We start from the raw sequence: 27,156 nt of genomic DNA, 5'->3' as shown, positions 1-27,156 counted from the left end.
CAAAATCCCAGAACTCGAACCGTTCGAGTTCTGTGAAAAATCCCAGAAATTGCAACGTTCAATTTCTGTGAATCACGTAAAATTTCCAAATTCCCAGAAATTTTGGAAATCGAAGTGATTTGGGATGAAAATTGAAAATTTTGAAAATCGCTCCTTCTTATATTTTCGGCAAATATTTCAGGATCTCCAAATTTTTAGTGTGCCTAGATAGACATTTTTACAAACCCACGTGGCTTAAAAACCGCCAAAAGATTCCCTAGGTCGGAAAACATCAAACACCGCAATATCCGTATCTTTCTTTTTGAATTGGGGGTCTTCTCTCATTTTTACACCTCGTATGTAGGATCCGAAGAATTTTCATGGGAACATAGAAAAAAATTTATAAAAATCGAAGAGAAAATTCGGGAAACTTTCCGAGGTCAACTTATAATTCCGAATACCACTCAGCTCAGAAAGTTTAGAAAGATGGATCTCATCTACAGAGAATGTATTCAAGACTCAATTTTTAGAATGGTTATGAACAAGTTCCATTAGCAGGGGACAATTTTTCCAGGTCTGCCATGGTATTGAGAAAGAAAAGTTTCAGAACATCTCATAAAAAAGGAAGGAAAACGATTTGGGTCTGAAGAAAAATACAAATCAAACAGTCCAATCAAATTTCCAACTCTTCTGAAAATTACCCCAATCTCTAAACCAAAACAAATAGAATCCTAGATTTTAGAAGGATCAATATCAAAAATCATAGCAACAGCAAAAAGTAGTGTATAGAAGAGGAAAAGGGATAAAGTGCTCTACGGGGGAGTTTGGCAGGAAGAAGGCAACCCGCGGGAGCAGAAGAAGCAGCAGCTGTCTTCTACTTCTTCTGGTTTACATCGGATGGCAGGATCCCTTCTCTCTGCATTGCTACACACTGTGTTTATTCTCTCTCTTCTTTCCTGCTCTCAGATCATTTCGATGACCGCGTCTCTCTTCTTCAAACTGCCAGACGCCTACGTTCCATACCCTCTCTACACGATCAGTTGAAGAAAAAGAGATAGGGCTGAGGTGGGATTAGTTGTGATGGGGATCAAGAGGAGATTTCGAAATAGGTTGGGAATATCACTTTTTTGTTAGAAACAGAATTTTAAGAAGGGAAGGATCGATCGTGGACAAATACCATCTCCAAGTGAAAAGTAAGGGGTGCCCTTCTTTTACAGGTTTTACGGTATTTTGGAAAAAATGTCGTCTTGAAAAAACCCGTTTACTTGAATTAGATTTTTGGAAATATAAAAAAAATTGCCAGTTTGAAAATACTTTCAAGTTTTGGCCTAATTTTACATGAACCTTCAAGAAAATGGTTTTAAGGAATATCGAATCATGAGATTTTTCGTTTTCCAAGGGTTACCAATTTCAAAAAAAGAATTTTCGAAAATTCCAGAAATCGTTCCGTTTAGATTTTTCAAAGTTAAATACTTTCTAACTCGCAAAACTCCAGGCTTCCCGTGAACACTATAATAGAATGGCTCTTTAAACCGTCAATTTTGAGCCAATTTATCTCAGTTCTCGCAGAAGATATCAAGAAATGGCCAACTGATAAAATGTTTACCATAATATCAGTAATATTTTGTCAGTTGACCACTTTTTGATGTCTTTAAAAGGAAACGAGATATATTGGATTGAAGTTGGAAGTTAGGGAACGGGAGTCATTCAATTAGAGGGCTTACGTTATTTGGGCCAAACGTATCANATGTTAACAAAAATTGAAAAATTGAAAATTAGATTTTCTGTAGAAAACCCAAAAAACCAACAAAAAAAAAACATAACCCTAAAATAGAAACTTGAAAATCAGAAGAAAAGTTTTGTGACTACAGGATTCGTTTAGAAACGAAATGTTAAACGAGGTGATAAACCTATAATAGCTTATGATATTAAAGTTTGTTACAGAATGCTTTACCTTTTTTTTCCACAAGAAATAGGGAAGAAATAGTTGGCGAAAGATGCATAGTGTACACTTTTCGTCCGTCTTCTTCTTCTCCTTCTTCTCAACTTCGATTGCTTTAGTTTTTGAAGGAAGAGAAAGATGGATGTAACACTTTGGAATCAAAAAAACTCTCAAAAAAATTTTTTTTGGAAGTTCTACTTTTTTTCGAAAATCAAAAAAGGGCTGAATATTATATGGTCCCTGGAGGGCTACTTATTTTTGAGAAAGTATATGATGAAGTAGAAGAATTTTGGTTTTCTTTTTGGGAAGACAAAAGGAATAAAAGTTAGGGAATCTGAGATTTCAAAATTTTTGGAAAGAATCTCACAAATTTCAAAAATTTCAGAATCTCACAAATTTCAAAAATTTCAGAATCTCACAAATTTCGAAAATTCAAAATTCAACGCGTCATAATTTCAGAATTTCAGAATCTCAGAATTTCAGAATTTCAGAATTTCAGAATTTCAGAATTTCAGAATTTCAGAATTTCAGAATTTCAGAATTTCAAAATTTCAGAATTTCAGAATTTTGGAATTTGTGAATCTCAGAATCTCAGATTTCAGAATTCCAGAATTCCAGAATTTCAGAATTGCAGATTTTCAGAACATCGGAAATTTGGAATTTGAGAATCTGAGAATCTGATAATTTCAGAATCTCAGAATTTCAGAGTTTCGGGATTTCAAAATCTCAGAATAAAAAATTCTAGATTTCCAAAATTTCAGAATTTCAGATTATCTGAATTTAAGAAACTCAGAATTCCAGAGAAAATCCCAGAGCTTCGAAAATTCGGAATTTCAGTACATCAGAATTTCAAATTTTCAGAATTTAAAACTTTCAGAATTTCGAAACTTCGGAATATCAGAATTTCAGGATTCCAGAATGTGAGAATGTGAGAATTTCAAAATTTCAGAATTTCAGAATTTCAAAACATCAAACATTTCGGATTTCAGAATTTCAAAATTTCAGAACTTCGAAATTTCAGATTATCAAAATATAAAAATTTTTAGAATATCAGTGTAAAAACAAAGATACAAAATGAGTAATCAGAAAACTGAGTCATTTCAAAAACAGGTTAACAAAAGCCTAAAATTTCAAAACCAAATGTTTTTTGAACACCCCTATCAGTGATAGAATGTGGAAAGTTTCATAGATGTGTAAAGGATCAATGGGGTCAACAGAAAAGAACAACTGTTCCAGGATGACTGGCAAAATATCTATGAACAGCTCTAGATAGCTCTAGATACTTCAAAACAAACAAAAAAGAGTGCAAAAAAGCAAATTCCACCGAGGGGATTTGAACTGGGGTGATTATATTTAAGGGCAAAAGTGTAACCGCTTAAAACACGCGAGCACTGATGGAACTGTGGCAGCTTGTCGTACCGTATCGCGCGATAATTGGAAGCTGATCGAAGGGAACAAATGAAAATGAAAAACAGAAGCTATATGGACGTGGAAGAAATGTAAATGTAAAGTGTGTATTTCAGGAATAACCGAGAAAAGAAAATGAAAAAGAAAAAGAATGTTTGTCCATCCGGCAGGAAAAGTGTGGGAACTACTTAGGTGTCAAAACGAAAAAGCGAAAGCAATAAGAGAAGAAAAAAGAGTTTTTGGTCGTTGTTTGCTCATTCACTATGACCCCCCAGGAAGGCAGGAAGAAAATGGCGAGAATGACTAATTCACTACCAATATAGATTTACCAAAAAGAGAAAAATGGAACGGTGATCTGTCTCTATGTTTAATTGAATTGGATCAAATGGAGAGAACCAGTTAGGGGTTCGGCCGGCGGAACTGGACAAACTATTCCCTGAAACGGAATATCAAAAAACGAAGAAGAGAAAATAGGTAATTTGTTGTCGATTAGGAGGCAAAAACGAGGCAAATTGGGGAGGAGGATCAGGATATGTCCATCAATAAAAAAGAGGTGTGGCGCCGATTTGTGAAGGACATTTTGAAAAGATGTGAGATGCGAGAGAAAATGGGTGATGGATTGGGGGTTGATGAAGACTTGATATGGTCATCATGTTCTTTTTTCCTCCTCTCATATGTTCTCACTGTTGATAACAATTTTTTGTGGCGCGACGCCGTCGTTTCGACTGGGAACAGAAGGCCGAGATGCTAAGCAACTTTCGTTTTTCTCCTACAAGTGACTATGTGGTCTACCCGGTTGCGCTTTTGCACTATAATCTGAAGGCCAGGGTTCGAGTCAGGGGTAGTTTATTTTGTTAATTTTTTGTTTTTGCAGATGCGAGAAACAGTTCTTTGGAATAATAAAGTTATATGGAGTCATAATAGATTACTTTTGTCAGTTTTATCTTGAAAACTGAGCTAAACATTGTTTAGCTCCGCAAAAAAGTCAAGAAAGAGTCTGAAGTAAATTTGAAATATAAAAAAAATTGGTCGAACTAAACAAATTTTGAATTCCAAAATACAGAAATTCAGAACTTCAGAAACTCAGAGATTCAGAAATTCAGAATTTCAGAAATATTTCAATTTTGAAGTTCTGAAAGTTTTAGATTCAGAACTTTTGAAATTCTGAAGTACTGAAATTCTTCAATTTCGAAATTCAGAAATTCAGAAATTCAGAAATTCAGAAATTCAGAAATTCAGAAATTCAGAAATTCAGAAATTCAGAAATTCAGAAATTCAGAAATTCAGAAATTCAGAAATTCAGAAATTCAGAAATTCAGAAATTCAGAAATTCAGAAATTCAGAAATTCAGAAATTCAGAAATTCAGAAATTGAAGTTTTAAAAATTTTAAAACCCGAACTTTTTTGAAAAACTGCTTAGTTTTAAGCGCAATTGAAAATTTTTCAGAATTCCAAAAAAGACAAATTTGTGAAAAACCGCTTTTCTTTTTATTTTCCCACCGACTTTTGCCAAATTGAAGCCTAGATTTATGCTTGGTATCACGAAAGTGAGAATTTGAAAACAAGAAAAGAGGAATCGTCCTTCTTCTTATTTGATTGCGCAATCATTAAACGACACGACGAAGAAGAAGAAGGAGAAGGATATTCGATGCAACTGATTGAAAAATTGGATTATGGAGCAAAGATGGGCGGTCCAAAGACTCTTTCCCAATCCGTTCCTCCTTCCGAGAGAGACAATTACCAGAGTGAAATATAAAAGTTAAACGGATGGCAAAACTATGGTGTGTGCCTTCAAGAGATAAAATCAAAAAGTGAGGAAGAAGAAGGCGAAAAGGACACACCCATGGGGATTCTGAAGAGGGCTGGCCCCAAACTACTGGATGGTGTCGGGAATAGAAGAAGAAGAGCATATGGTTGGATGAGATATTGATGCGTGTAGTAGAGGAATTATGAAGATTTGTGGGTATTCTATGCTAATTGAGACATCTAAACACGAAAAATTGGTAATTGATGATTTGGAGGAAAGATGAAAAAATCGTCTCTCAGGGAGTCCAATGTTTCTAGTTTGATTCTTTTGACCTTTTACCGGCGCCGCAGTGTCCCGGATGATCACCTGGTATTTAATAGATTCAGAAATCCAATTTTTCGTTTTATCAGTTTGTTGTTCCAGTGTAAACTCTTTTTTTCATAGTTAACAAGAGCTTTTTCCTTTTATTCAGCAATTTTTTTGTTCAAACTCCCGCTAAAAAAACTCAACAACTTTCGCAAACGCGCTCCACCGAACCCAATTTTTTGAGATTTTTCGTGATGTAATCTGGATTTTCGCTTGTTTTAAAAATTTTCACCGACATTTCGCTGTTTCGTTTGAGGTTCTAGTTATTGATAAATGTAAATTGAAATTCAAACTATTCGTTAGACAAAAATGTATTCATCAAAACCAGAATTTTCTAGGTTTTTTCCGGATTTTGAAATGACATGTATATAAATTTTATTTGCTGAAATTTAAGTTTTAATTCATATTTTCTGATGATTATTTGTGTTTCTTATTATTAAAAGACTTTCTCCAATGTCTTAATCGGTCATCTGACTATTCTATAATCGCTCACATATCCTTTCCCTTTTTTCTCTCCCCCAATCAATCATAATATAAAAAAAATACAGTGTACTCGAACACTCCCGAGAACACTATTTTATTTGATAAGATAAGAAAATTCCTCTGTTCCACTCTCTGTTTTGTGTGTTTTATCGATTTGTGTAGTACTTTTTCTTTTTTCTTCTATTCCGCCTCTTCACTCTTCATCTTTTTCCTCTTTCCCGACGGACTTTTCCTTTTGTTTCTTTTTCTCTTTTTGCGTTATTAGTTTTCAAGGTTTTTTTCAGGTAAAAATGTCCGACCATACCACCCAAAACATCGAGGATAAAAAGACGGAAGAGCTTAGCGCACTTCTTGATGAAACTTTGGGAGATTTCGACGAGACGCCAAAGTAAGACTTAAAAATCGAACCATTTTTAAAGTTTAAAGTTTTCAGAGTAGCACCACGAAACACAGACGACGAACTCGATGAGTTGATGGCGTCGGCTGACCAGGAAGCTGCTCAAAAGGCTGCCAAAGACTTCCAGAAAATGCTGGAACAAATGGTTACGCTTCAAGAAGAGGCTATGAAAAAGGCGGAAACTGAAGCACAAACTGGAGAAGGACAACCGGATTTCGATCCGAATGATCCAGAAGCCCTGGCTATGATGGATGCGTTGAAACAGCTTATGGAGTGCTCCTCGAACGTGGCAAATGCCAGTAATCCAGAAGAATTCATGGCTGGATTGGATATGCTTCGCTCTCCGAATTCTCCAATGGAACCATTCATGAGTATGATCATGCAGACGTTGGCATCAAAGGAAGTGATGTATCCACCACTTAAGGAGATTTTCGATAATTATCCAAAGTATATGGAGGAGCATGGAGCTGAGTTGGACGCCGAAACCAAGGAGAGATACGAGAAACAATTTGAGGTGAGATTCTGATTTCGAAAAAGTTTTTTACACTATTATTCTGGTACGAAAAAATAGATGCTTTAGAAGAGAAACGTCGGTGACCGTGGCCGAAAATTCCACATAGACAACTACCGTAACCTTCTCGATTTTCGGGCGTTTTCGGTTAATGTTTCCGTATAAAAATAACAAAAAAATCGATGATAAACAGTGAAGAAAAAGGAAAAGAAATTAATACAGAAAATAAGAATATTTAAGGTTACGGTAGTTGTCGTTTTGGGACCTTCGACCTTCGGAGCTTCTCTTTCACAGCTCGAATTTTTCGTACTAAAATAATAGGGATTTTCAAAAAAAAAGTTTTTGAGACTGATAAAAAATTAGTCCAAAATAGAAACCGGATTGCAAATTGACGATTTTTCCGAAACTGATCCAAAACGCCAAAATGATTGTATTCCTACTTTAAATCTTTTTCCAGGTTCTCGGAAAAATCTGCACAGAATTCGAAAATCAACCAGAAAATGTGGAAGTTCGACTTCCCGAAGCAGCGACAGAACCAGCACCAGCTGAAGAACCAAATCCAAGTTCCGCACAAGTCGAACACTTTGAAAAATTGGGAAAATTGCTCGTCGAGCTCCAACAGTACGGTTACCCACCAAAAGAGCTTGTCGGGGCACTCCCAGATGGATGGCAAATCGATGAAAGCGGTCTTCCGAAGGTCGCCGATGCTGCTGCCGCCACCGAAGCCTGTTCTATTATGTGATTTTCTTGAATATGTAAATGCGCTCCATTGCTAATATTTTTGAAAGAAAAGTAGGATACATATATTCACTGTAGCAATAAACCCCTCCCCCTACCAGTAACTCAGTTCATTCTAAGTCAGTTATGTTTCATTTCTTTTTCTTGTCTCCTCCCAAATTCTAGATACCAGTTCGATTGCGGCCAAAAACCCCTTAAAAAATTACAATTGTCCTTCATATTTCGCCTCTACATCCCACTGGTTTTCATGAAGCTTTCTTTGTTTTTCAATGACTTTGAAAATCTCGAATCTTGTAGAATATTTCAGATTTCTTTACTTCTTAAAATTTCAAGATTTCTCTGGATTTCCAGTTTTCCAGATGTCCTTCTCGTATGCATCAGTAGCAGATCGAATCTACTCAAGGCGGAGTTCGGAACTTTACGATAATATTGCATATCTTCATCATCCGAGTGGTGTCACTGTCGTCGTTTTGAGAAGTGTAAGCCACGTGGCAAAAATTGGAAAAAATCACTATGCTTAGGGTCGAAATTGAGACTTTCTGACTGTCAGCCCAATTAGCAATTAGCCAAATAAACAATAATTGTGAAAAAATGACCGGCCAACTTTTTTAAAACTTTCAAATTGAAAAAATATACAGTACTTTTAAAGGCGCACAGCTCAAAACTTCGCAGGGCATCGCCACGAAAAAATTATATAATTCAGATTCCCGACAGTGAAGTCGTCTCTGTTGACTTTGGAAGCACAAAAAAGCACGGCGCCGATCGGTCAACGAATCAAGTGTCTGGAAAAGGGAAGAAGGTAATTCCCTAATTCCCTAATTAATTATCTTCTCTCATTATGCTAATTAAAGGGAGCCCTAATTCTTCAAACCGACTCAAAATTGTGCACTTTCAAGTGTAAAGATGGGACGGAGCATGTGGTGAGAGCCGGTGTTCGTGGGACTCTTGTAGAGGTGAGCAATTCAAAAAAAAGGCATTTTCGGAATTTTACCGAATGTCAACATTTCGTAATTTTCAACGATTTTAATTTAAAATTCTCGCCTTCCTATCACAAAAGATCGAAATCTTGATGAAAATTTGACAAAAAAATTCGCTAACGCAAAAGTCATTCCGCTCGATACTCACAAGGAAACTATTCGCGTACGCCTTTAACGTACTGGAATCCAGAAATTTTTCGAATTTGATTCCGAAAATGGTCGACCGCGGTCGAAACGAAATAGTCGGAATTTTAAAAAATTCGATCGAATTCGTTCGAATTTACCACTAAAATAAGACTAAATCCATCGAAATCAAAGGCGAAAATCTGCAGTGAAGATTTCTCGAAATGGTCAGAACTTAATTTTAAAAAAAGAATTTCCAGATGAACGATCGCCTGAAAACGCATCCAGACCTCATCAGAACTGCCCCAGATAACCAGGGCTTCATCGCAATCATCACCTATGGAGCCGGCGTCCGAGACACCGATGGAATGGGCGACTCGTTGCCGAAGAAGCGCCTCGTTTTGAAGTCGAATTGACTCTTTTTTGTTGTACTTTTCATTGTTTTCTCTTCTGATGTGTTTGAAAAACTATTAATTTTAATCATTTTCATTATTTTTTTGGGTTTTCAAAATAGATCAAATGGAATATGTAAAAATAGAGAAGGGAAACAAGGTGTAAAATAATAAATATCGAATGCAAATCAGAGAGAAAAGAGGTAAGAAGACACTGAGAATTGGGGAGAGAGAGTGAATGAAAAACAAGAAACAAATGTTTTGAAATGAGGCACAAGTAATGAGGAGGTGAGGATTATTTTATTACAGATTAAATGGTACTTGATTGCGACAGAAAAAATGGTGCAAATGCACTCCAAAGAGAATTTTTGAATGACCCGTTTGGAAAAAATAAGAAAATTTTCAGCCAAAAAATATTGGGGGTGGCTGTACAATTTTAAGCGAAACAATTGGAGGAGTGAATCGAAAAAAAACCGGGTTTGGGATCGAGAATGAGAAGAGTGTTGTGAGAAAAGGGGAAACAAAGAATCATAATAAACCGATATATTGAGGGAAATTTGAGGAGGTTTGAGGTATTGGGGTAGGGGATACTCGACAATTTCATGAGGTTTTTTGGGGATAAGAATTTCGTGAAGAAGAAGACGTGACGTCTACTTTCCATTTGGAGTTGCAGATGTGGATGGTATCGTCGGAAGTGGATGTTGTTGTTGCTGAGCAACGACAGCGTTCTGTTGGAGTCCTCCGTTGAGCATGCTCGCGAGCCCAGCCATCGTTGGATTGGTGAGCATTCTCGAGAAGAGGTTCGATTGGTTCATGCCTTGTTGTAACGTGCTGAGCATCTGGAGTTGGGCAGCAACGTTGGCGTCCTGGAAACAATTGAAGTAAAAAGATTTTCATGTTTCAAGGCACCCAATTTTGTCAAGTTTGAGCCAATTCATCATGGCTCCTTTGGAAGATATAAAAAATGTATCAACTAACAGAACACTTCTGATAACATGATAAACAATTTATCCGTTTACAGCTTTTTATATCTTTGGAAGGGAGCCAACAAGAGGGCTCTTCTACAGGTTTTACGGTAATTGAAGAATTCTAAAAATCCTTACCATTCCGGGCTGCATGAAGCGGGACATACTCAAGATCGCTTGAGTATGATTGGCAACACGATCCGGGCTCAATGCGGCCAGTTCATTGGCTGCTGTGACGGCAGTCATGATCGGGTTCGCTGCCAATGGAACTCCAGCAGTTGATGGTGTAGCTCTGCAAAAGGAAAATCAATTAGAAGATAGCGTAATCCCGTTTTCTTACCTAGCGCTTTGAATATTCGCACTCGACATCGCACTTGGGGTGCTTGATGGAAGAACGGCCGAAGTGGTCAATGGAACTGGATGAGCAATTGGAGTTTGATGAACGGTGGCCTTCTTGTGTGACTTTGGTGGCTTGGCATCTTCAAACAAAACACTGCTGTGATTGGCTGGAAGTGGGACACTGGTTGGAACGTGCTCCTGTTTGTGAATTTCGGTTTTGGGAACCAACGGAAGATCAGGAAGCGATGCTTCTCGTTTTCTCGCCAAATCCAACGTATTCACTTCTGCTAGCCGTGCATTCAGCGCGAATAAATGATCTCGTCGCTTTCGAAGAACACTTAGATTCTCTTCCAGACGATTATTTTCAGATTTCAGCTGGAAGAGACAACTCATGAGTTGTGCCACATCGAATGACGCATTCGAAATGAACAGCGTCGATCCTTGATCCCATTGCCTCTCCAGAAGCTGTTCCATGAACGACGGAGTAGTATTTAAGCGATGAGGCAGTTGTGATGGAGAGACTCCATTCACAGGAGCTTCATTACTTGTACTAGGTCCTGGAATCTGGGACGGAGGGATGTTCGGAGGTGCGACACCATTGCTCTGATGAGTTGGAGGTGGTATCGTCAGATTCAACATTGGCTCCACTGGATTTGGTACTGGTGGTGCTGTAACAACTCCATTCGTCGATGTTGATGGTTGCGATTGTGCCACTGCTGCTCTCCGCTCTGCCGCTGTCCTATCAGCTACTCGGTCTCTCTGGAAATCCGTGACGACTTCTGATACAACTGGTTGCACGAGGTTCATTAGTCGCTGCATGCTTGCCGATTTACCAACCGTTCCACCGTTCGCACGGGGCCTTTTATTCGTCTTATCAACGAGATGATCATTCTTCGAATCCCGCATTCGTTTCGCTTTGGCGAGTGGAGCCGTCAGCACTGCTTTCACTGTCTTTTCCTCATCTCCACTTCCATTCAAATGGAAGTCTGCAGCATTTGGTGGAAGTAAACTGGCGACACTTGTCGTGTTTCGAGCCGGTATTTCGTGCTGCAACTTGATGAAAACATTAAAAAAATTCAAAATTTCAAAAACTCACCATAAAACTAGAAAGTTCCCTGGGTCCTGGATAACCATTCAGATCGTTTTGTGGTGCGATTCCAGCGGCTGCAGCTGCTGACTGAATATGCAACTGTTGCAAACAATGACTACCAACAGTGGTTTCGGCTGACGATGATGGAAGCGTACTTCCGTTTGCCATTGCTGCTTTTTCAGAAGACGTGGTAGCAGTGGATTGTACCGTCGATGGAATCAACGGTCCCGATGAAAAACTATTTTTGGGCTTTTCCACTATTGGATCCGGCGCAACTGACGACCTACTGGACGTTGTCAGAGGGGGTGAGAAAGTAGTTGGTGGAGCGAAGATTCCAGAAGTCCTCTCTTCTACTGTTGAACTAATTCCGTTCACTTGATTTGGTGGCGGCCGAATTGGTAGGGGATCGGCGAGCATAGGTGTCACCTTTGGCACCGGGGGAAGAGGAGGTGGTGGTGTGAGAAGAACCGTCGGGGTGGGCGCGTTCTTCTTATGCTTTTCCGGAGCTTTGAGCTTTTGAAGGATCGGTGGGCACGCTGGGATGATCTTGATCGCAGGATCGTCTTCTGAAACTATTTTGATTGAGAATTTGGATATCAAAAGGTCAAAATAGAGGAGAGGAAAGGCTTCGAATTTATGTTGGTCGCGCGGTATAGGTGAGAGAGTACTCTATTCTGAAGAGAGTGGCAGAGAGATAGACGAAAAGGAAGAAGAGGAGAAGAAGAAGAATCGGGAAGAAGCACGCGAGAAAACAGTTGAGACACGAGAATTAGAAAAGAGACGCAGAACTTGAGAGACAGAGAGACTTCACAATGACCCAGTTCTTCTTCTTTCTTTTTCTTTCATCATCTCATATATTCAGGGAAAAAGAGAGATGAAGTAGATGAAAAACGAAGAAGAATTGGTGGAGGCTTCATGAGACACAATATTTCGATCAAAAAATAAGATAAGCTGAGAGATAGAGGAACAGGCGAAAAGTCCCAATTTCAACGGCGATTCTCCGTTATTACTCATTCTGGAGACAGGAAAAGGGGCGGAGCTTATATATTGAATCTTGAAAGATTACGGCATTTTTTGACAAAAAATGGTTTTTTGTAGTTTCCAGAATTCTTATTATACTGTAAAATGAAAAAATTCTGATTTGCAAAACGAAAGTAAAACAGAGTTGGAGAATCTAAAACTTTCAGAATTCCAATTTCACAAAAATTTTAAAAATAGAGTATTGCAGAACGAGAAATGGTTCTCAATTTCAAAAAAAAACGAAAATGGGCGGAGCTTAGCTATCTAAATCATCGAAAAAATGTTTTTTCAGAATTAGGATCTTTTCAAAATAAAAATTGGAAGAAGAACCTGAAAATCGAAAGTCTCAAAAAATCAAAATCTTGAAATTTGAAAGTTCGAAAATTCAGGAAAAGGTATCACAATCTAGTTGAATAATTTCTTCTAGATTCTGAATTCTACAAAAGTGGGCGCGACCCAATTCGAAAGTTTGGAAACCATCAAAATCTCCAAGCTCCGCCCATTGTTGTGGTTTTGAACTTCCCAAAAAAGGATCACGACAGGGTTAGACCTTTTTGATAAAAGATGAGATGCTATGATAACGAAGAGACAGTTTGATATGAGACGAAGGAGACAAGGAAGAAGAAAATGAAATCAGGAGAGAATAGGTGTATTCGTTCTCTCTTTTTTTCTCTCCTATCTATTTCGTTATTATTGGCAAGCAGCCAACAAAACCGTGCGCGCCCGTGTGTGTGTGAATGACTCTGTGTGGTTGTATTGGGTACGATAGAGTTAGATAGCGAGAGGGTTCGAGAGAAAACGAGAGAGCATATGTATGTGACCATCCATCCCTCTTCTCCACCCCTTTTTCTTCTCCCCATCTGATCGTTGTTTCCCTGGATTCTCTTCTCATGTTCAACTATTTCGTTAAGGTCTTCTTCCTCTACTTCTCCACGCTTCGTCTCGTGTTTCTTGGCGATTGCGCGGCATTGTAGTGAGACGCAGAGAGTCTTACGCATTTTCGATGATGCTGCTGTGCGATGCTTTGGAGACCCCCGACGACACATAATACACATCTCTACGCGCATAGACACGTACACACACAGCCCTTCCACAACCACCAGCCACACAAAGCCTTTTCCTTTTTCTTTCACTGCGTCTCTCTGCCCCTTTCTCTCTCTTCCGATGTAGTCACAAAAGCAGCAACAGCGCCGTCTTCGGCCGGGGGCCAAGAGTGAGACAGAGGAGGGAGAGGACACCGATCATTCACCAGTCATCCATCGGGGGGACGCGATGGAAGAATCTCTATAGAGATAGACGGTGAGAAGCGACACGATATAGTGAGTGATCGGAAGAGAAGCGGTGAGACGTGCAGACAAACATATCGGGGGACACTATTCTTCCTCCGACGATGATGATTGTGTGTTGGGGATGGGGGAGCGAGAAGAAGAGAGAGAAATAGTGTGATCGAAACAGACAAAACCTAGGAAAAGTTGCAAGCGCAGTGTGTGTTTTCAAAAAAGAGGAAGGAGAGGTGATGACGACGATCCGATTCCTGCGGAGGACGACGACGGGAGACACGGCGGGGATCGGGAGGCGCTCAACTTTGCACTAACTGTCTCACTCTCCCTCTCTCTCTCTGACCAGACCAAAAAATTGGGGGAATAGGTGCGAAGAAGGCACATGATTGATTAAAAGTCCAAAGGAAAACGAGATAGCGAGAGAGACAAAGAGACTTAGACGACCGAACGGCGCAGCGGAGATATCACTGTCGACGAAGATGGAATACTTCTTCGAATTGATAAAAAAAAGCTTTATCACCATAAAACCGGAATGATGGTGTTGATAAAAGTGACAAGTGTGGTGACGAAATGATGGATTACTGTAGCCAAATGGATTTTTGAGAAAACAATCTTTTTGCATCTGATCAAATAAAAGAGCAATGCCACCTGCGAAGAAAACGAATCTGGGAGCGAGAAAAGAAGGAAAAGAGGCGCAGGAGAAGGCGTTGAATTCTGAATTTGCGGAAAAGGAGGAAAACGATAAAATTTCAAAGGAGGGCAACAAAAAAATAGAAATGAAGCACAAGGGAATGAAGAAGGAAATGGTGGTGTTGTGTGTCTCTTTTTCGTCTCTCAATCGGGTTGAAAAGAGAGAGAAAAAGGGACAAAGAGAAAGAAGTGTGGAGAAGAAGAAGAAGCTGGGACGAGAAACACCGAGACGCAGGCCAAACAACAGAAGGGGACGGCGGTAGGGCCCCGGCGGCGGATAAAAATGAAGAAGAAGAAGACCTTGTGTGTGTAGACGCAGTGCCGTGGCTTATGATATTGTAGAGAGACGAAGAGAGAAACAGAGAAAAAGTTAGATGTTACATGAGAGAGAGAGAGAAAGCAGTGTCCGGAGCACAGCAACAAGGCCCCCCAACCGCCAATTTGTTCGTTTCTCTGTCTGCGTCTCTCCATCTATATCCTTCCTTTTGCGCAACTACGCGCCCCCCGGAGCACTATTTGTCGTTGTCACACTACTCAGTCAGGCCCCTTTCCTTCTTCTTCTTCTTCTTCGTCTATCTCTCGTCGTCTACCCTCTCTATCTCCACATCTCCTATTTCTTCTTCACTTTTCTACTCCATCCATTCGTTTTGTGCTGAATGGTGTGGAAGCACGCGGGGGTCCCTTTCTCCTCCCCTTTTCGACCACTTCTTCTTCTTCTTCTTCAAATATATTCCCGGACGTTCAGAGATCTCTAGACGCAGATATCCAAAGAGACTTCTATTCTCAGTGTTTCGAGAGACGCAGGCTTCTATTTCTACCTACACCTGTTCTTTATAGTGGGACCATAGTAATTAGAATCTTATGGGGGCTAGCAGATGTCAAAATTCCACTTACCGCTATCGCCAAATGGGGTTCACAATATCCACAATACTTCACATTCCTACTAACGGCTCCCTCTTCACACAGCAGTCCTTGTCGTTGTGCACATGTGACGTGGAAGCTTTTCTTGCATTTGTGAATATTACATGTCATACATGCCCCTTTTTTAGCATCATTAGGTCGATCGGCTTCTTTACAAATGTAGCAGACTTTTTGGAATCTGCAAATTCGCAAATATTTAAAACGTTCCATCTCAAAAAAAAAAGAAAAATAACTCACTTATCAAGAGGCACATCGGACAATATCACTGGTTCCATACTATGAACATTTCCAAATCTGACTTCTGGGATATACAATGCACATATCACATGAGCCCATCCATCTTTTCGATCCGTCCTTTTCAATGCGCCATGATCAAACGGACACAATTGACAACAAAACGTTTCGTCGTTTATACTTCCTGGCAACATCCCCGCCGCTTTCGTACATTTCGCACAAAACCATTCGCCTTCGGGCACTTCTTGAATTCCGTAACATCCTGAAAAGTGGATATTAACATCGAATTGGAACCTTAAAACCCTCACCTTGATGTACAGCGACTTCACAATTCTCTCCGTCACAGTAAATCAGTGGATTGTCTACCCAGCCATTATCGTCTGCACAAACGCAGCATCCTCCGACCATTTCTTTTGTCATTTTGATCTGATTTCAAATATCCGCTCTCACGAAAACGATGATGATAACTTTGGTTTTTGTGAGTTAGACGTTGTGCATTTGTGGAGGAGAGACACTGAAAAAAAGAGAGGAATTAGGTGAAAATCAGAAATAAAAAGAGAGATTAAACGGCGCGCGCGGCATCGTAACTATCGATTTTATTGGGGTTGAGGAGTCGAATCGAATCGAGCCAAATTGAACAAATAGAAAAAAAATCGAAATTGAGACGACGAAAATTTTGAAAATTTTTCCGAGGATGGGCAACTAAGAAAGGTAAATAGGAGAGAGAAAACGACTTCTAAACGTTTTCTTGCAAAGAAAAATCGAATGTTCGGACGAAATTAGCCGCAACTTCGCTAATTTCGAAACATATGAGCTTCTGTCATAGAAACTTGATTGAGAAGAGCTAATTTTGGAAATAAAATACTGGAAAAAATCGCCCGAAATCAGAAAATAACGGAAAATGAAGAGACAAAACAGCGGTATATGCAAACGCGCTCCATTGAGAACATATGAAATTTGGATTTCTCTCACAAATTTTCGACGATTTTTACCGTTTTTTTCAATGGTTTTCATCATTAAAAAAAAACGGTGAAAATTGTCAGAAAATTGAGGAAATGGTGAAAAGAAATGTAAAATGTTCTCAAAGTACGGTAGTTTTCGCACTTGCGCATTTAAACAAAATTTAACGAAATATCCACACTCAGCCTTTTTTTCTAGACAGCGATAATAGAAACTAGAGGTTACAGTATTCCTATTCCAGCGTCTAAAGGACCAACGTCTAAGCGTCTAATTCCCAGATTCCAAGTAATTTTAAGCATCTAATTCCAGCGTCAAAGCGAGAAAATATTTGGAAAAACCGGGAAAAACTGTAAAGAATGCAAACGCGCTCTATTTTTTCGAGTTCTCAATTGAGAACTCGAAAAAATTTGATTTCCCACAGAATTCACAAAACTTAAAGAAAAGGGCTCTAAAATAGTTGAAATTCTCAAAAAATCCATGAAGATCACAAAAATGGTGTTGATAAATAGAATCGACCGAAAAATACATCTTATCGAGAAACCAGAACCAAAAATAGGTCAAATCGCTCTCAAAAAAAGAAAAGAAGAATATTTCAACGCCTTTCCATCTTCTTCTTCCTCCTTTCTCATTCTTATTTTATCGGGCGACTATGATCGATTCGAATGCAATTCAATTCAACTCAAAAAAACGTTGATGGGCGTGAAGAAGAATGAATATACACATAGATTGCGAATGAGAAGAGAAGAAGAAGAAGGGAAGGAGAGAAGAAATACAACTGATAACGACATCGTCGGTTGTCGTCACCCAACATCTCGATTTGAATGTGAGAGAGAGTGAAGAGACGCAGACACACTCCCTACAGTAGGCATCTCTCACACAAGGAGAAGCAATCGAGCGAAGAAGAAGAAGAAGGCGGACACACAACTTGGCATTGAGCCAGCCCTCGAATGGAAAAAGAGAGAAATATGGAAGAAGCACGAAGAATTCTACGAGCGGCTCTTCTATGTCACATGCATGCATACTCTCGTTTCTGCTTCTTCTTTCACAAACACACACAAATAGCAACAACGCCCCCTAGAGCAGTAGCTCTTTTTACTCTTACTATCTGCGTTTTGTGGTCTCTCCTCTTCTATTTTTTTTCTCTTTCACTCGGTCAAAACTGCTCCAAAACAATTATTTGAAAGGCTGCTTGCCTTGTGTGGGGGGCGAATGAGAGAGGAGAAAAATAGATGGAAAAATAGAACAAAAAAGAGCCAAAAGAGATACAGTGTCTATCGGAAAAGTTCAAAAAAGAACAAATAGCAGAAAATCGATAAACTAGGCCACGTCATACACAATTATGTCAAAAAATAGCCTTAAATAGATGAAAAATTCATAATTTTCAGCAGAAAAGTAATTTGAATCGAAAAAAAATAATAGAAAAGAATATAGTGAAAATCGGAAATTCGAAATTCAGAATCTTCCGAATTTTTGAAAATCCGAATTTCAGAGTAAAAATCACACTTTTTCATCAAAAAAGCTCGGAAATTTGATGAAAAATTGACAAAAACAGATTTCGAAAACGCAAAAAAAGTAATTCCGCTCGAGACCCGCAAGAAAACTTTTTGTGTGCGCCTTTAAAATACCGTATTCCGAAAACGATCAAGTTTCGAAAAAAAATCGGAAATTTTCGAAATTCGTTCCGAAAATCCCTAGTTGAAATCTTCGGATTTAAATCAGATTTTTCAAAAAATTCTCCCGCCAAAAACAGAAACAGAAACAAGACAAAAGACATTGAAAATGGAGTGGTAGATTTTGAAAAAAAAACGTTAATCGTCTGTCTCTTTGTCTTTTTTCCCTATTCTATTCGATAGCCTCCTCATCAAACATGACCTAAAAAAACTGTAGAGTCTCGTCGCCACCCTCGCCGATTTGAAAATCGAGTGGTCCGAATTTTCAAAATCAAAATTGATTGCTACGACAACAGTGATACGGACGGAGAGATCAAATCAGAGAGAAGATCGATCAGGATATACTTTTCGGATGTCGGGGAGGGAAACAAAATTTACGAGCGGTTGACTGGGAAGAGAGAAAGAGTCGAGGTCACGGGTAATGGATTACGGTAGCTGGAGAGGTGAAAAGAAGATGAAAGAATAAGAAATCAATTCCTGGTGAAAATCTTGAAAATGTTGATTTTAAACATTTTTTCTTCAAAAATACGACAAACAATAATGAAACCTATCAGAAAATCGAGAAAAAAATTAGGCCAGAATTATGAAAAATATTATGCTTGTCTGAGAAAAAAAAAGGTTAGAGAGTATTTTTTGCAGTCTGAATACGGTAGCGATATCGAAGCGGAGAGCCTAAATAGCACACAAACGGTGGAGACGCATACACATTTTCTCTGCGTCTCAACCTTTTTTTTCTCAGACAAGCATAATACATGATCTTTAAAGGATTTTGCTGAAGGACATAAGCCCCGCCCACCATCTAAAAATAGAAAAATATATATCTTTATTTTCTCATGAAAACAACCTTACTAATTGTTTCAGAAAATTGATTTTTTTGAAAATAACGATGCCTAGAAAAAGTTTTCAAAACTGCAAATTTCGTGACAGAATTCAAAATTTCCGGAAGAAAATCGATTTTCCCGCCAAAACCAGTCTTTTCGAATCGGAAAAATTTTGAATTACGAAATGTTCAGTTTCCTCAGACATTCGGACAAAACTTTGCAGATTTTTGTCTTTAAAAAACCTATTAATCGATTCTCTAAAAAGAGTATAAAGCCTACTGTAGCTGGGAAAAAACGGAAAAAAGACAAAAATACAGGGTTTGGGAAGGACAAGAGAGAGGGGCCTGAGCACCTGACACTTGACCTTTTCGGTGTCGAATCGATTCGAAATAGGAGGCAGAAAAACTGAGTGGGGCCTAATGGGACTGGCAAAAAAATGATGATGACAACCGCGACGATGATGATGATGATGGTTGTATGGTGTGGGGGAAAATGGAAAAATAAGGAAAACAAGAGGAGAAACGAGTGTGTGGAGAAAATGGCGAAAAACAAGTGTAACTTTTGGCCGTGTCTCCTGTGTCCCAGCTGTGCTATTGGCTGGTTGGTTGGTTGTGGTGGTAAGTATGGATAGATGCAGACTGACTGACTGCTGAATGCATACACGAGAGAGGCGAAAAGAACGGAGAGGAAGAAGGGGCCGAGGCCTCCTTTCTCTCTCTCCAACCTTCTCTTTCTCTGCGTCTCTTCACACCGTTCTCCTCTCTACTTCTCTCACCGTCTATTCCCTCTACGTTCGTTGTTCTATCTCGCTCGTATGCCGACGCTGTGGGTCGCACTCGCACCGTCATGTCCGATGTGACTGGCTATTCAGAAATTTAGAGATGAAGAGACGCAGCTTTCTTTCACCATCTGCTTCTCCGTCTAGATCTTTCGGCCCGATTCCCAGCACACACATATACACCTCAATACAATCTTCCTCCTCTTTTCCTCCCAATTTTCCTCTTTCCTTCGGGGCGTTTTCTTTTAGTTCCCCGTTGGCCACAGAAAAAAGAGAGAATTTTAGAGAGAGTGAAGAGACTTAGAAAGCGGAAAACGCCAGTGTTCGATGAGCAGCTCGTCGTGCATCGGCTCGTCGACCGACATCGCCACAAACACCCTTCTTTCTATATTCTTGTCGTCGTATTTTTTCCATCCGATGCTCTCTAGGGGTTACTTTATAGCCGATTCGTTGCCAGATCGTTTCAAAAAATTGCTGTCATTCAAAATGGTGCCATTGGTAAGAACTATCTATGTTTGACTCATTCCACGCACTTCAAACAGGAAATTCAAATAGAAAACACTTTCTTTCCAAGGTTACCTCTATTCACCGACAACTAGTATACTATAACAATTTGAATATGTTTGTCTGTCTGGTCGAGAGAGGCGAAAGTCTGCGTAAACAAAACATCATCACAGTTCGCGAGAAGAAGGAAGGAAGGACTACGGTACCCTCTCTCCCGAATTGTTTGTATTTGAAATCGAAGCGCGCGGTGCGTACAACAATCCAACCGATTCAAATGATTCCTCACCCCACGTCTTTGCGTCTCCTTTCTCTATATCAGTCGTCGCTCCTATTACCGCCAGTGGCGCCCACACTCTCTTTCTATCCGCAAATGTTTGACAATTCTTCCCCTTTGACCGTGTGTTTATATACACCACTCACCTCGTCGACGACGAACAGAACAACCTCCAGAATACAGAAGACGAGCATTTCAATTGATTTTTCGGAGCACAGAGAGCTAACGGGCGGCACAGAAACAAAGACGACGCGCCGCGAGGATTCCGAAACTTGGACGTCTTCGCTCGCTTCTTTAATTGGACAGAATGAGAGGAAGAGAGAGTGCAGAGAAAAGGGTCAAGAAATGGGTTTCTTTTTAAAAAGAGAAAAAGAAAAGAAAGTTCAATGAGAGCTCATCGGGTCAGTGACTAGATTGGTGGTCTCGAAAACTTTACACTGGGATGGATGAACAACAACCTATAAAGAGTTTTTTGGCAGAAAAAATTTCAGAAAATTTAAGAATTTAGGCTAAACCACACTAACCCGCTTTCTCTCGTTACACTCATCGCTACAGCTGGAGACGGAAGTTTCACTGGAACTCGAGTGCGGATTCTCGATTATACGCTGAAGCTCGTCTCCAAACTTTGGATGTTTCGGAGGTCGCTGGAAAAATTTTTTTCAGAAAAAAAATGTTGAAAAAAAATCGAAAAAAGTGGCTGAGTACGGTACACAAGTACGCAAACACACTTTATGCACACTTCATCATCTACCGTAATCCCGATAAAAAATGTGAATTTATCAATTTTTTTCGTTTTTTTTTTTAATTGAAAAATGAATTAAAAACCTACCGCATCAAGATTTCCTTCAATCTTAAACGGAGCTGGGTCGAGAATAAGACCTTCGGCAACCGCTTCTTCGATTGATTTATGTCCATCCGCTGAAAATTTAAAAATCTGAATAATTAAACAGTGATTTCGCTAATTACGGTTGGCTACGACAACAACCGTCGGTGGATTCTTCTTTTCTAGTTTCGGCATTACAGCTTTTTTTGAGCTTTTCGCCTGTTGCTTCACAGATTTTTTAGTAGCAGTAATAGAATCCGGTTTGAGCTGAAGGACATGGACTTGTTTCTCGCTTCTAGTCGTTTTCTCATTGGATCCTTTTTTGGCACACATTGCAGAAACTAAAACTGTAACTGGAGCAACTATCTAAAATTGAAAAGAAAAATCTGAGTTATCATCCCGAAAAGAGGTCAAAACTTGCTTTGAAAACATGAATGAGCAAGATGAGAAGAATTTGTTGAGTCGTCATTTTTCGAGGAATACGTTGCTCTCTATCTCACTTCCAGTCAATAGAAATTTTCACGTAACAGTGTAGCATCTGCAGGCAGTAAAACAGGTCTCGACTTATGACGATCGACAATGAGCGAGACGTTTGAAATCAGCGACACCTCATCGTCGTCTCACTCACTTGTATCGGAGAATGGGAAAAAGTATTACTGTCTGAATCCACCAGCGGCTGAGACAAAGCCAGAAACTTCTCAAGCCCCCACAGAAGTTGTCAAAAGTGGCCCTTTGATCTGTGAGCCACGAGCTCCGTCAAGTGGTCCCATGCACTACTACGGTGACACTTTGGTAGTGAAAAATGCCCGGGAAATGTTTAATAATATTGTGAGCTCCAGATTTCCTTGAAACTCACCATTCTTTCGTTTTCCAGGACATCCTAGCCGATGGCCGTTACTTCTGTTGTGTGTGTAAACGTCCGTACAAAACGCACGCCACGTTGACTGCTCATCTCCGGGGATCCCATTTGCGTCAGGAGAGTCGGTGTCTGGAATCAGGATGTAATCAGTGAGTGGATTTAATCTTTGGTATCAGAGAGAACACGGTTTTAGCATATCTCTGACGGAAAACGAGAGGCGGAAGCATCAGAAAATGCATGATAAGACCAAGTATCCGAAGTTTTCCAGAGAGAGTTTGGTGAGTTTTTTCCTTCTTTTAGCGAATTTTACTTGAAAAATCTCATCAGGAACTACACCAAAAGATAGAAAATGTCACAATTCCCGAGCCAAAGTATCCCGGGGAAAATGTGCTCCGCGAGCAAACGATCAAAAACACCAAAGAGGTCCCAGGCATGAATTATACTGTGGTGAGGATAAAGAATTTAGATATAATGTTTTGGTTTTTGAAGGATAAGAGAGGAAAATACAAGTATTCGTGCACGAAATGTGATCAACACTTTCATAATCAGTATTATGCTGCTCGTCATTCGGAACTTCACAGGTATAGTGTTGGTTTTTTGAACTTTTTTTTTGATATTTTGATAACTTTATTAAAGGTAAATTGTCAACCTTGAAAAACGTCTTTTTTTCTTAAAAAATCTGAATTTGTCGTTTTTAGCGCTTTAAAATGAGCCAAAACCCAGGTATGCTCCTTTAAAGGCGCATAGGGGTCCAAAAAAGAATCTGAGGAAAGTTTACAGCTCAATATAGAAATTCAGTTTTTGACGAAAAAAAAAATTCCAGCAACGCTCCGAAACAATGCTTTTACTGTGGAGAGATTCGACAAGGAACGATGGATCTTCAAGTTCACTACATGCGATTTCATAAGCAGGAGGGCGTTCGAACGATCACCTGCAAGGCTTGTGAGCGGTAAGAGTTAGTTTCATATTTTGGTTCAAAAAAATCGGAGCTGTGGCCGAAGGTCCCACTACGACAACTACCGTAACCTAAGAATATCCTTGATTTTTTACCTACTGATATTTCGCCGCCCAGATTTTCAGTTTCAGAGCCTATAAACCTCTAGAAAATTCAAAGAAAAATTGTGCCTGAAAGGGAAAAGGACATTGAAATGAGCTTTGTTTGTTTGGGCTCTTCTCTCCTCACGAAGGAGCTCAAAATGAAAAACCTCATCGTCAAAATTGCCTCCTTTCTTTTCAATTTCAAATTGGCTCAATCTGAGCGGCCGTCGCCACTCTCCCTCCAACTATACATTACATTTTCAGCGCATTCACCACAACGACACTTTTCCGGAATCATGCCAATCAGACAGAGTGCGAACTTGGTGAGATCTCAAAGGAAAAAAAAGAAAATAGACGAGAAAATGTGTTTCAGCGTGCCGGAATTTGCTCATTCGACAGGATGTATACTATGGAGAGCTGCCGGAAGGAACGATGATAGACGCGCTCACTTTGAGTAAGAAGGGGATTAGAACTACGAAGAAAATTTGTACTGGGATTAGAGATATACTAGAAAAAGATCGATAGATTTTTCTAGAAAATGATGAAATTCTAACTATATGAAAATTTTGAAAAACTTTGCAGACCGCTTGAACTTCTTCCGCAAACGACAAGAAGAGCGAGAGCAGATGGGCGGTACCAGTGAGACAGTGACAGCTCAAGAGGAGCCAACAGACGCAGCTGTACTATCGTCATCTGCATCGCAAGAGGACATTTTCGATTGCTCATCGAATTCGTTAATACAGACCGAGTTTGGACTCAAGAAGTTTAAGGAATTTGTAAGGGAGTTTTTGATATAAAGATAGGAAATGCGAGAATTCCGATCCCGTAAAATATTTTTCAAAAATTTGGAAAAAAAATTCGGAAACTTCAAAATTTTTCCAAAAAAACCTCCGTCCCATCTGGCCCGGGCGGGACGGAGAAGACTAGGCCGTCGAGCCGGATTCTGGTTTTTTAAGTATGGCTCTTCCATGTGAAGGAAACCAGCCTTATCATGAGCGTGTGTATATGCTCTGAGAGCTTATTTGTCAGTTTTTGTTGTTCGAAAAATTTCCAACTGGGCTTCCAAAAATAGAGGAAATCGATCCTGCTGAACTGACTGAAGCTTTCACCCATTGCTCTTCTAAACTGCGGCTCATCGGCCTTTCTGATCGGATTAGACTTGATGTAGAAATTCCAAACCAGTGTCGTCATCTATTTCTTTTTCAGAAAACGGCTCGAGCGACGATGAAACGAGGAATCGATGATGGAGGAAATGATGATGATGACAGTTCATCGTCGGCGAAAAAAGTGTTGACAGCACAGAATACCTATTCTCAGGAGGCGCCGATGACAGCAACACAGCAAAATGTAAGAAAATAGGCAAATAATTGATAGTAGACGCTGTAAAAAAAAAAATAGATGTTGGCGGGAAGGGGAGAAGAAAAAAAAGAAGAAGAAGACGGGGTAATGCAGAGAGTGTCTCTCTGCCGCCCGGGGGGCCGCGAGGGGCGAAACAGACGGCGAGAGATGGGGGCGAGAGGCAGCAGTAGCAGAACAGGCCCCTTCCATTTTCCGGGTCTTGAAACGATCAGAGAGAGAAAAAGAAATGGAAAAACTCTCCGATTTGACGACGACGGCGACATGCCATTTTTTTATGGCACAGGAAGTGTGGTGGTGCTTTGACGAAACGAGACGAACGAATTCTGGAAGGAACAAGCAAGAGGAACTGGAATTGAGGCTCTTTCTGGATTACTGTAGATTAGGGGCGGAGCTTGAAATGATCCTTAGGAATAGTATAATGAAAGTTTTTTGGTTGTAAATTTTACGGTAGGACTCCTGAACGTTTCAGAACCCGACGATTCAGAAATTTTCTGCAATTTGCATAGTGGCTTTTGCACATTAAATGCATATCAAAACAAATTAAAATGAGCAATACTCTGATGTGCAAAAGCCTGATGCAAAAGCCTGATATCTGATGTGCAAAAGCCACTATGCAGAAGTGCTGAAACGTCGTGGACCACGACTCGTGGTTTCGAAACGTTGGGTTCTGAAACGTACAGTAGTCTACGGTAGTTGTCGTTTCGGGATCTTTGGCTACGGCCACCAGCTTCTCTTCCATATCTCCGATTTTTTCGTACGAGAAGAATAGTTTTTTAAAGATTATGATATTCCAACGCAGCAAAACCCGCCGAAAATTGTCCAGAACTACAGTAATCCAAATTTCAAATTATTCCAGCTCGACTGGGACAACCCAAACATTATCTATCCACCGGTGACTTTTGGCTACGATCCTCTCATTGGAACTTATCCAGGTAACATTTTCTTCAACTTGAAATTCAAAATTTTGAATTTCCCTCCAGACTTTCAACCAATGCAACAGTTCACTCAATTCCAATCCTACTATTCTTCTCAACCACCAGCCTACCAAGAGCCACTTTACAATGACATTCCTGTGGTGAAACAGGAAGAGGTGACAACCGATTCGACCTACAGTAATCCTGAACCCCGAGAGCCTCTCAACAGCACTTCCGACATCGCATCGGAGCTACTCAATCAGCAGGAGGAGGTGGATATCGTTTTCGAAGAATTGGATAAATTGGATTTTGGTTAGGAAACATAGTTTTGATTTTTTTAGAAATCTGAAATTTTCAGTCATGCCATCAACCCCCGATCCTGATAACAACGACGATGACCTGGAAGGGATGTTCAACTTTTGAGAAGGACGTCAATGTGATAAATATACTTTGTTAGTTTTTATATTTTGTTGTGATAACTGATTTTGCCTGTTATTAATTAGGTGTCCTATTGTCGAATTAAAAAAGTGACACCTGAGAATTTGAAAACTTTTGTTTTTTTTTGATCTACGAAAAAGTGCGGCAAAAACGTAATATTTCAGAATTTCGGCTCGTTCGAGCTAATTTCGCGTTTAAGTTTAGTTTTTTGCTGAAAAATAGATTCTAGAGTTGCTAGCGATCATTTTCATACCAAGAAATCAATATTTTGTTCAGAAAATCCCACTAAATTCACAGAAATACATTTGTTATCTACAGTATCCGTTTTCGCTCCGCCCCCTCCGCGCCGTCTCCGAGATTTTCGGGTGTCACTTTTTTAATCCGACAATATGTTGATTTTCTTAATTTTCTTCTTGATTTTTATAGTCGTTCCATAGCTGCTTTGTTTTATATTTTGGTTAATACAAGATCTGTTTTATCGTAATATAATGTCGACGAGCATTGGGGGAACAAAATACCCGATTTTTTAGATTTTCAGAGTTTTTTTCATATTTTTTTCAGGTTTTTCAAGGTTATTGTTGATTTTTCTCTCACAAGGGAACCATGTTTAGCCGGCAAATACTCACGTGCGGTGAAAAATTTTATTGCTTTATTTTGTGCAGAATCCCATAAAAATAACGAAAAAATTTTTAAAAAATTCCTTCATTGAGAAAAACGGCATCGAAAAGTCAAAGTGGGAACCGGTGGCCTAGCGGCCAGGTGTGAGTTTTTTTGTCCGTCAGGTTCGTCTGTCTGGTTTGTCCGTCAGGTTCGACCGTCAGGTCCGTCCGTCAGGTTCGACCGTCAGGTTCGTCCGTCAGGTTTGTCCGTCAGGTTCGACCATCAGGTTTGTCCGTCAGGTTCGACCGTCAGGTTTGTCCGTCAGGTTCGACCATCAGGTTTGTCCGTCAGGTTCGTCCGTCAGGTTTGTCCGTCAGGTTCGACCATCAGGTTTGTCCGTCAGGTTCGACCATCAGGTTTGTCCGTCAGGTTCGACCGTCAGGTTTGTCCGTCAGGTTCGTCCTTCAGGTTCGACCGTCAGGTTTGTCCGTCAGGTTTTTTTTGTCAGATTCGACCG

At 39.8% G+C, this 27,156-nt stretch overlaps 5 protein-coding genes across 5 annotated transcripts; 3 read left to right on the top strand and 2 right to left on the bottom strand.

Annotated features, from left to right (window-relative positions):
* Window positions 1-6,214: 6,214 nt before the first annotated feature.
* Window positions 6,215-7,574, top strand: Cbr-prx-19 (the record flags this gene model as incomplete). Its single annotated transcript, XM_002642429.1, has 3 exons — window positions 6,215-6,312; window positions 6,358-6,835; window positions 7,290-7,574. The coding sequence occupies 3 exons, from the start codon at window positions 6,215-6,217 to the stop codon at window positions 7,572-7,574; spliced, it is 861 nt and encodes a 286-aa protein (XP_002642475.1).
* A 355-nt stretch (window positions 7,575-7,929) lies between these two features.
* Window positions 7,930-9,086, top strand: CBG06893 (the record flags this gene model as incomplete). Its single annotated transcript, XM_002642430.2, has 4 exons — window positions 7,930-8,049; window positions 8,274-8,369; window positions 8,422-8,523; window positions 8,931-9,086. 4 exons carry the CDS (start codon window positions 7,930-7,932, stop codon window positions 9,084-9,086), a joined length of 474 nt encoding a protein of 157 aa, XP_002642476.2.
* Window positions 9,087-9,712: 626 nt separating this feature from the next.
* On the bottom strand, window positions 9,713-16,021 carry Cbr-zfp-1 (the record flags this gene model as incomplete). The annotated part of the gene is made up of 10 exons (XM_045244327.1): window positions 9,713-9,928; window positions 10,166-10,319; window positions 10,368-11,413; window positions 11,463-12,022; window positions 12,523-12,574; window positions 13,285-13,363; window positions 14,689-14,746; window positions 15,337-15,545; window positions 15,605-15,863; window positions 15,910-16,021. 10 exons carry the CDS (start codon window positions 16,019-16,021, stop codon window positions 9,713-9,715), a joined length of 2,745 nt encoding a protein of 914 aa, XP_045093337.1.
* A 3,621-nt stretch (window positions 16,022-19,642) lies between these two features.
* On the bottom strand, window positions 19,643-21,764 carry CBG06896 (the record flags this gene model as incomplete). Its single annotated transcript, XM_002642432.2, has 5 exons — window positions 19,643-19,822; window positions 21,019-21,066; window positions 21,133-21,252; window positions 21,438-21,526; window positions 21,575-21,764. 5 exons carry the CDS (start codon window positions 21,762-21,764, stop codon window positions 19,643-19,645), a joined length of 627 nt encoding a protein of 208 aa, XP_002642478.2.
* Window positions 21,765-22,010: 246 nt separating this feature from the next.
* Cbr-ztf-1 lies at window positions 22,011-26,024 on the top strand (the record flags this gene model as incomplete). Its single annotated transcript, XM_045244326.1, has 12 exons — window positions 22,011-22,259; window positions 22,306-22,439; window positions 22,484-22,568; window positions 22,618-22,871; window positions 23,114-23,239; window positions 23,593-23,651; window positions 23,702-23,782; window positions 23,911-24,104; window positions 24,535-24,675; window positions 25,544-25,619; window positions 25,668-25,913; window positions 25,960-26,024. 12 exons carry the CDS (start codon window positions 22,011-22,013, stop codon window positions 26,022-26,024), a joined length of 1,710 nt encoding a protein of 569 aa, XP_045093338.1.
* Between the last annotated feature and the right edge of the window lie 1,132 nt (window positions 26,025-27,156).

This window comes from Caenorhabditis briggsae (genome assembly GCF_000004555.2).
Source record: "Caenorhabditis briggsae complete genome, chrIII, whole genome shotgun sequence".
NCBI classification, from domain to species: Eukaryota; Metazoa; Nematoda; class Chromadorea; order Rhabditida; family Rhabditidae; genus Caenorhabditis; species Caenorhabditis briggsae.
The sequence above is the reverse complement of the archived record's forward strand: the minus strand, read 5'-3'. Positions and strand labels throughout refer to the sequence as shown.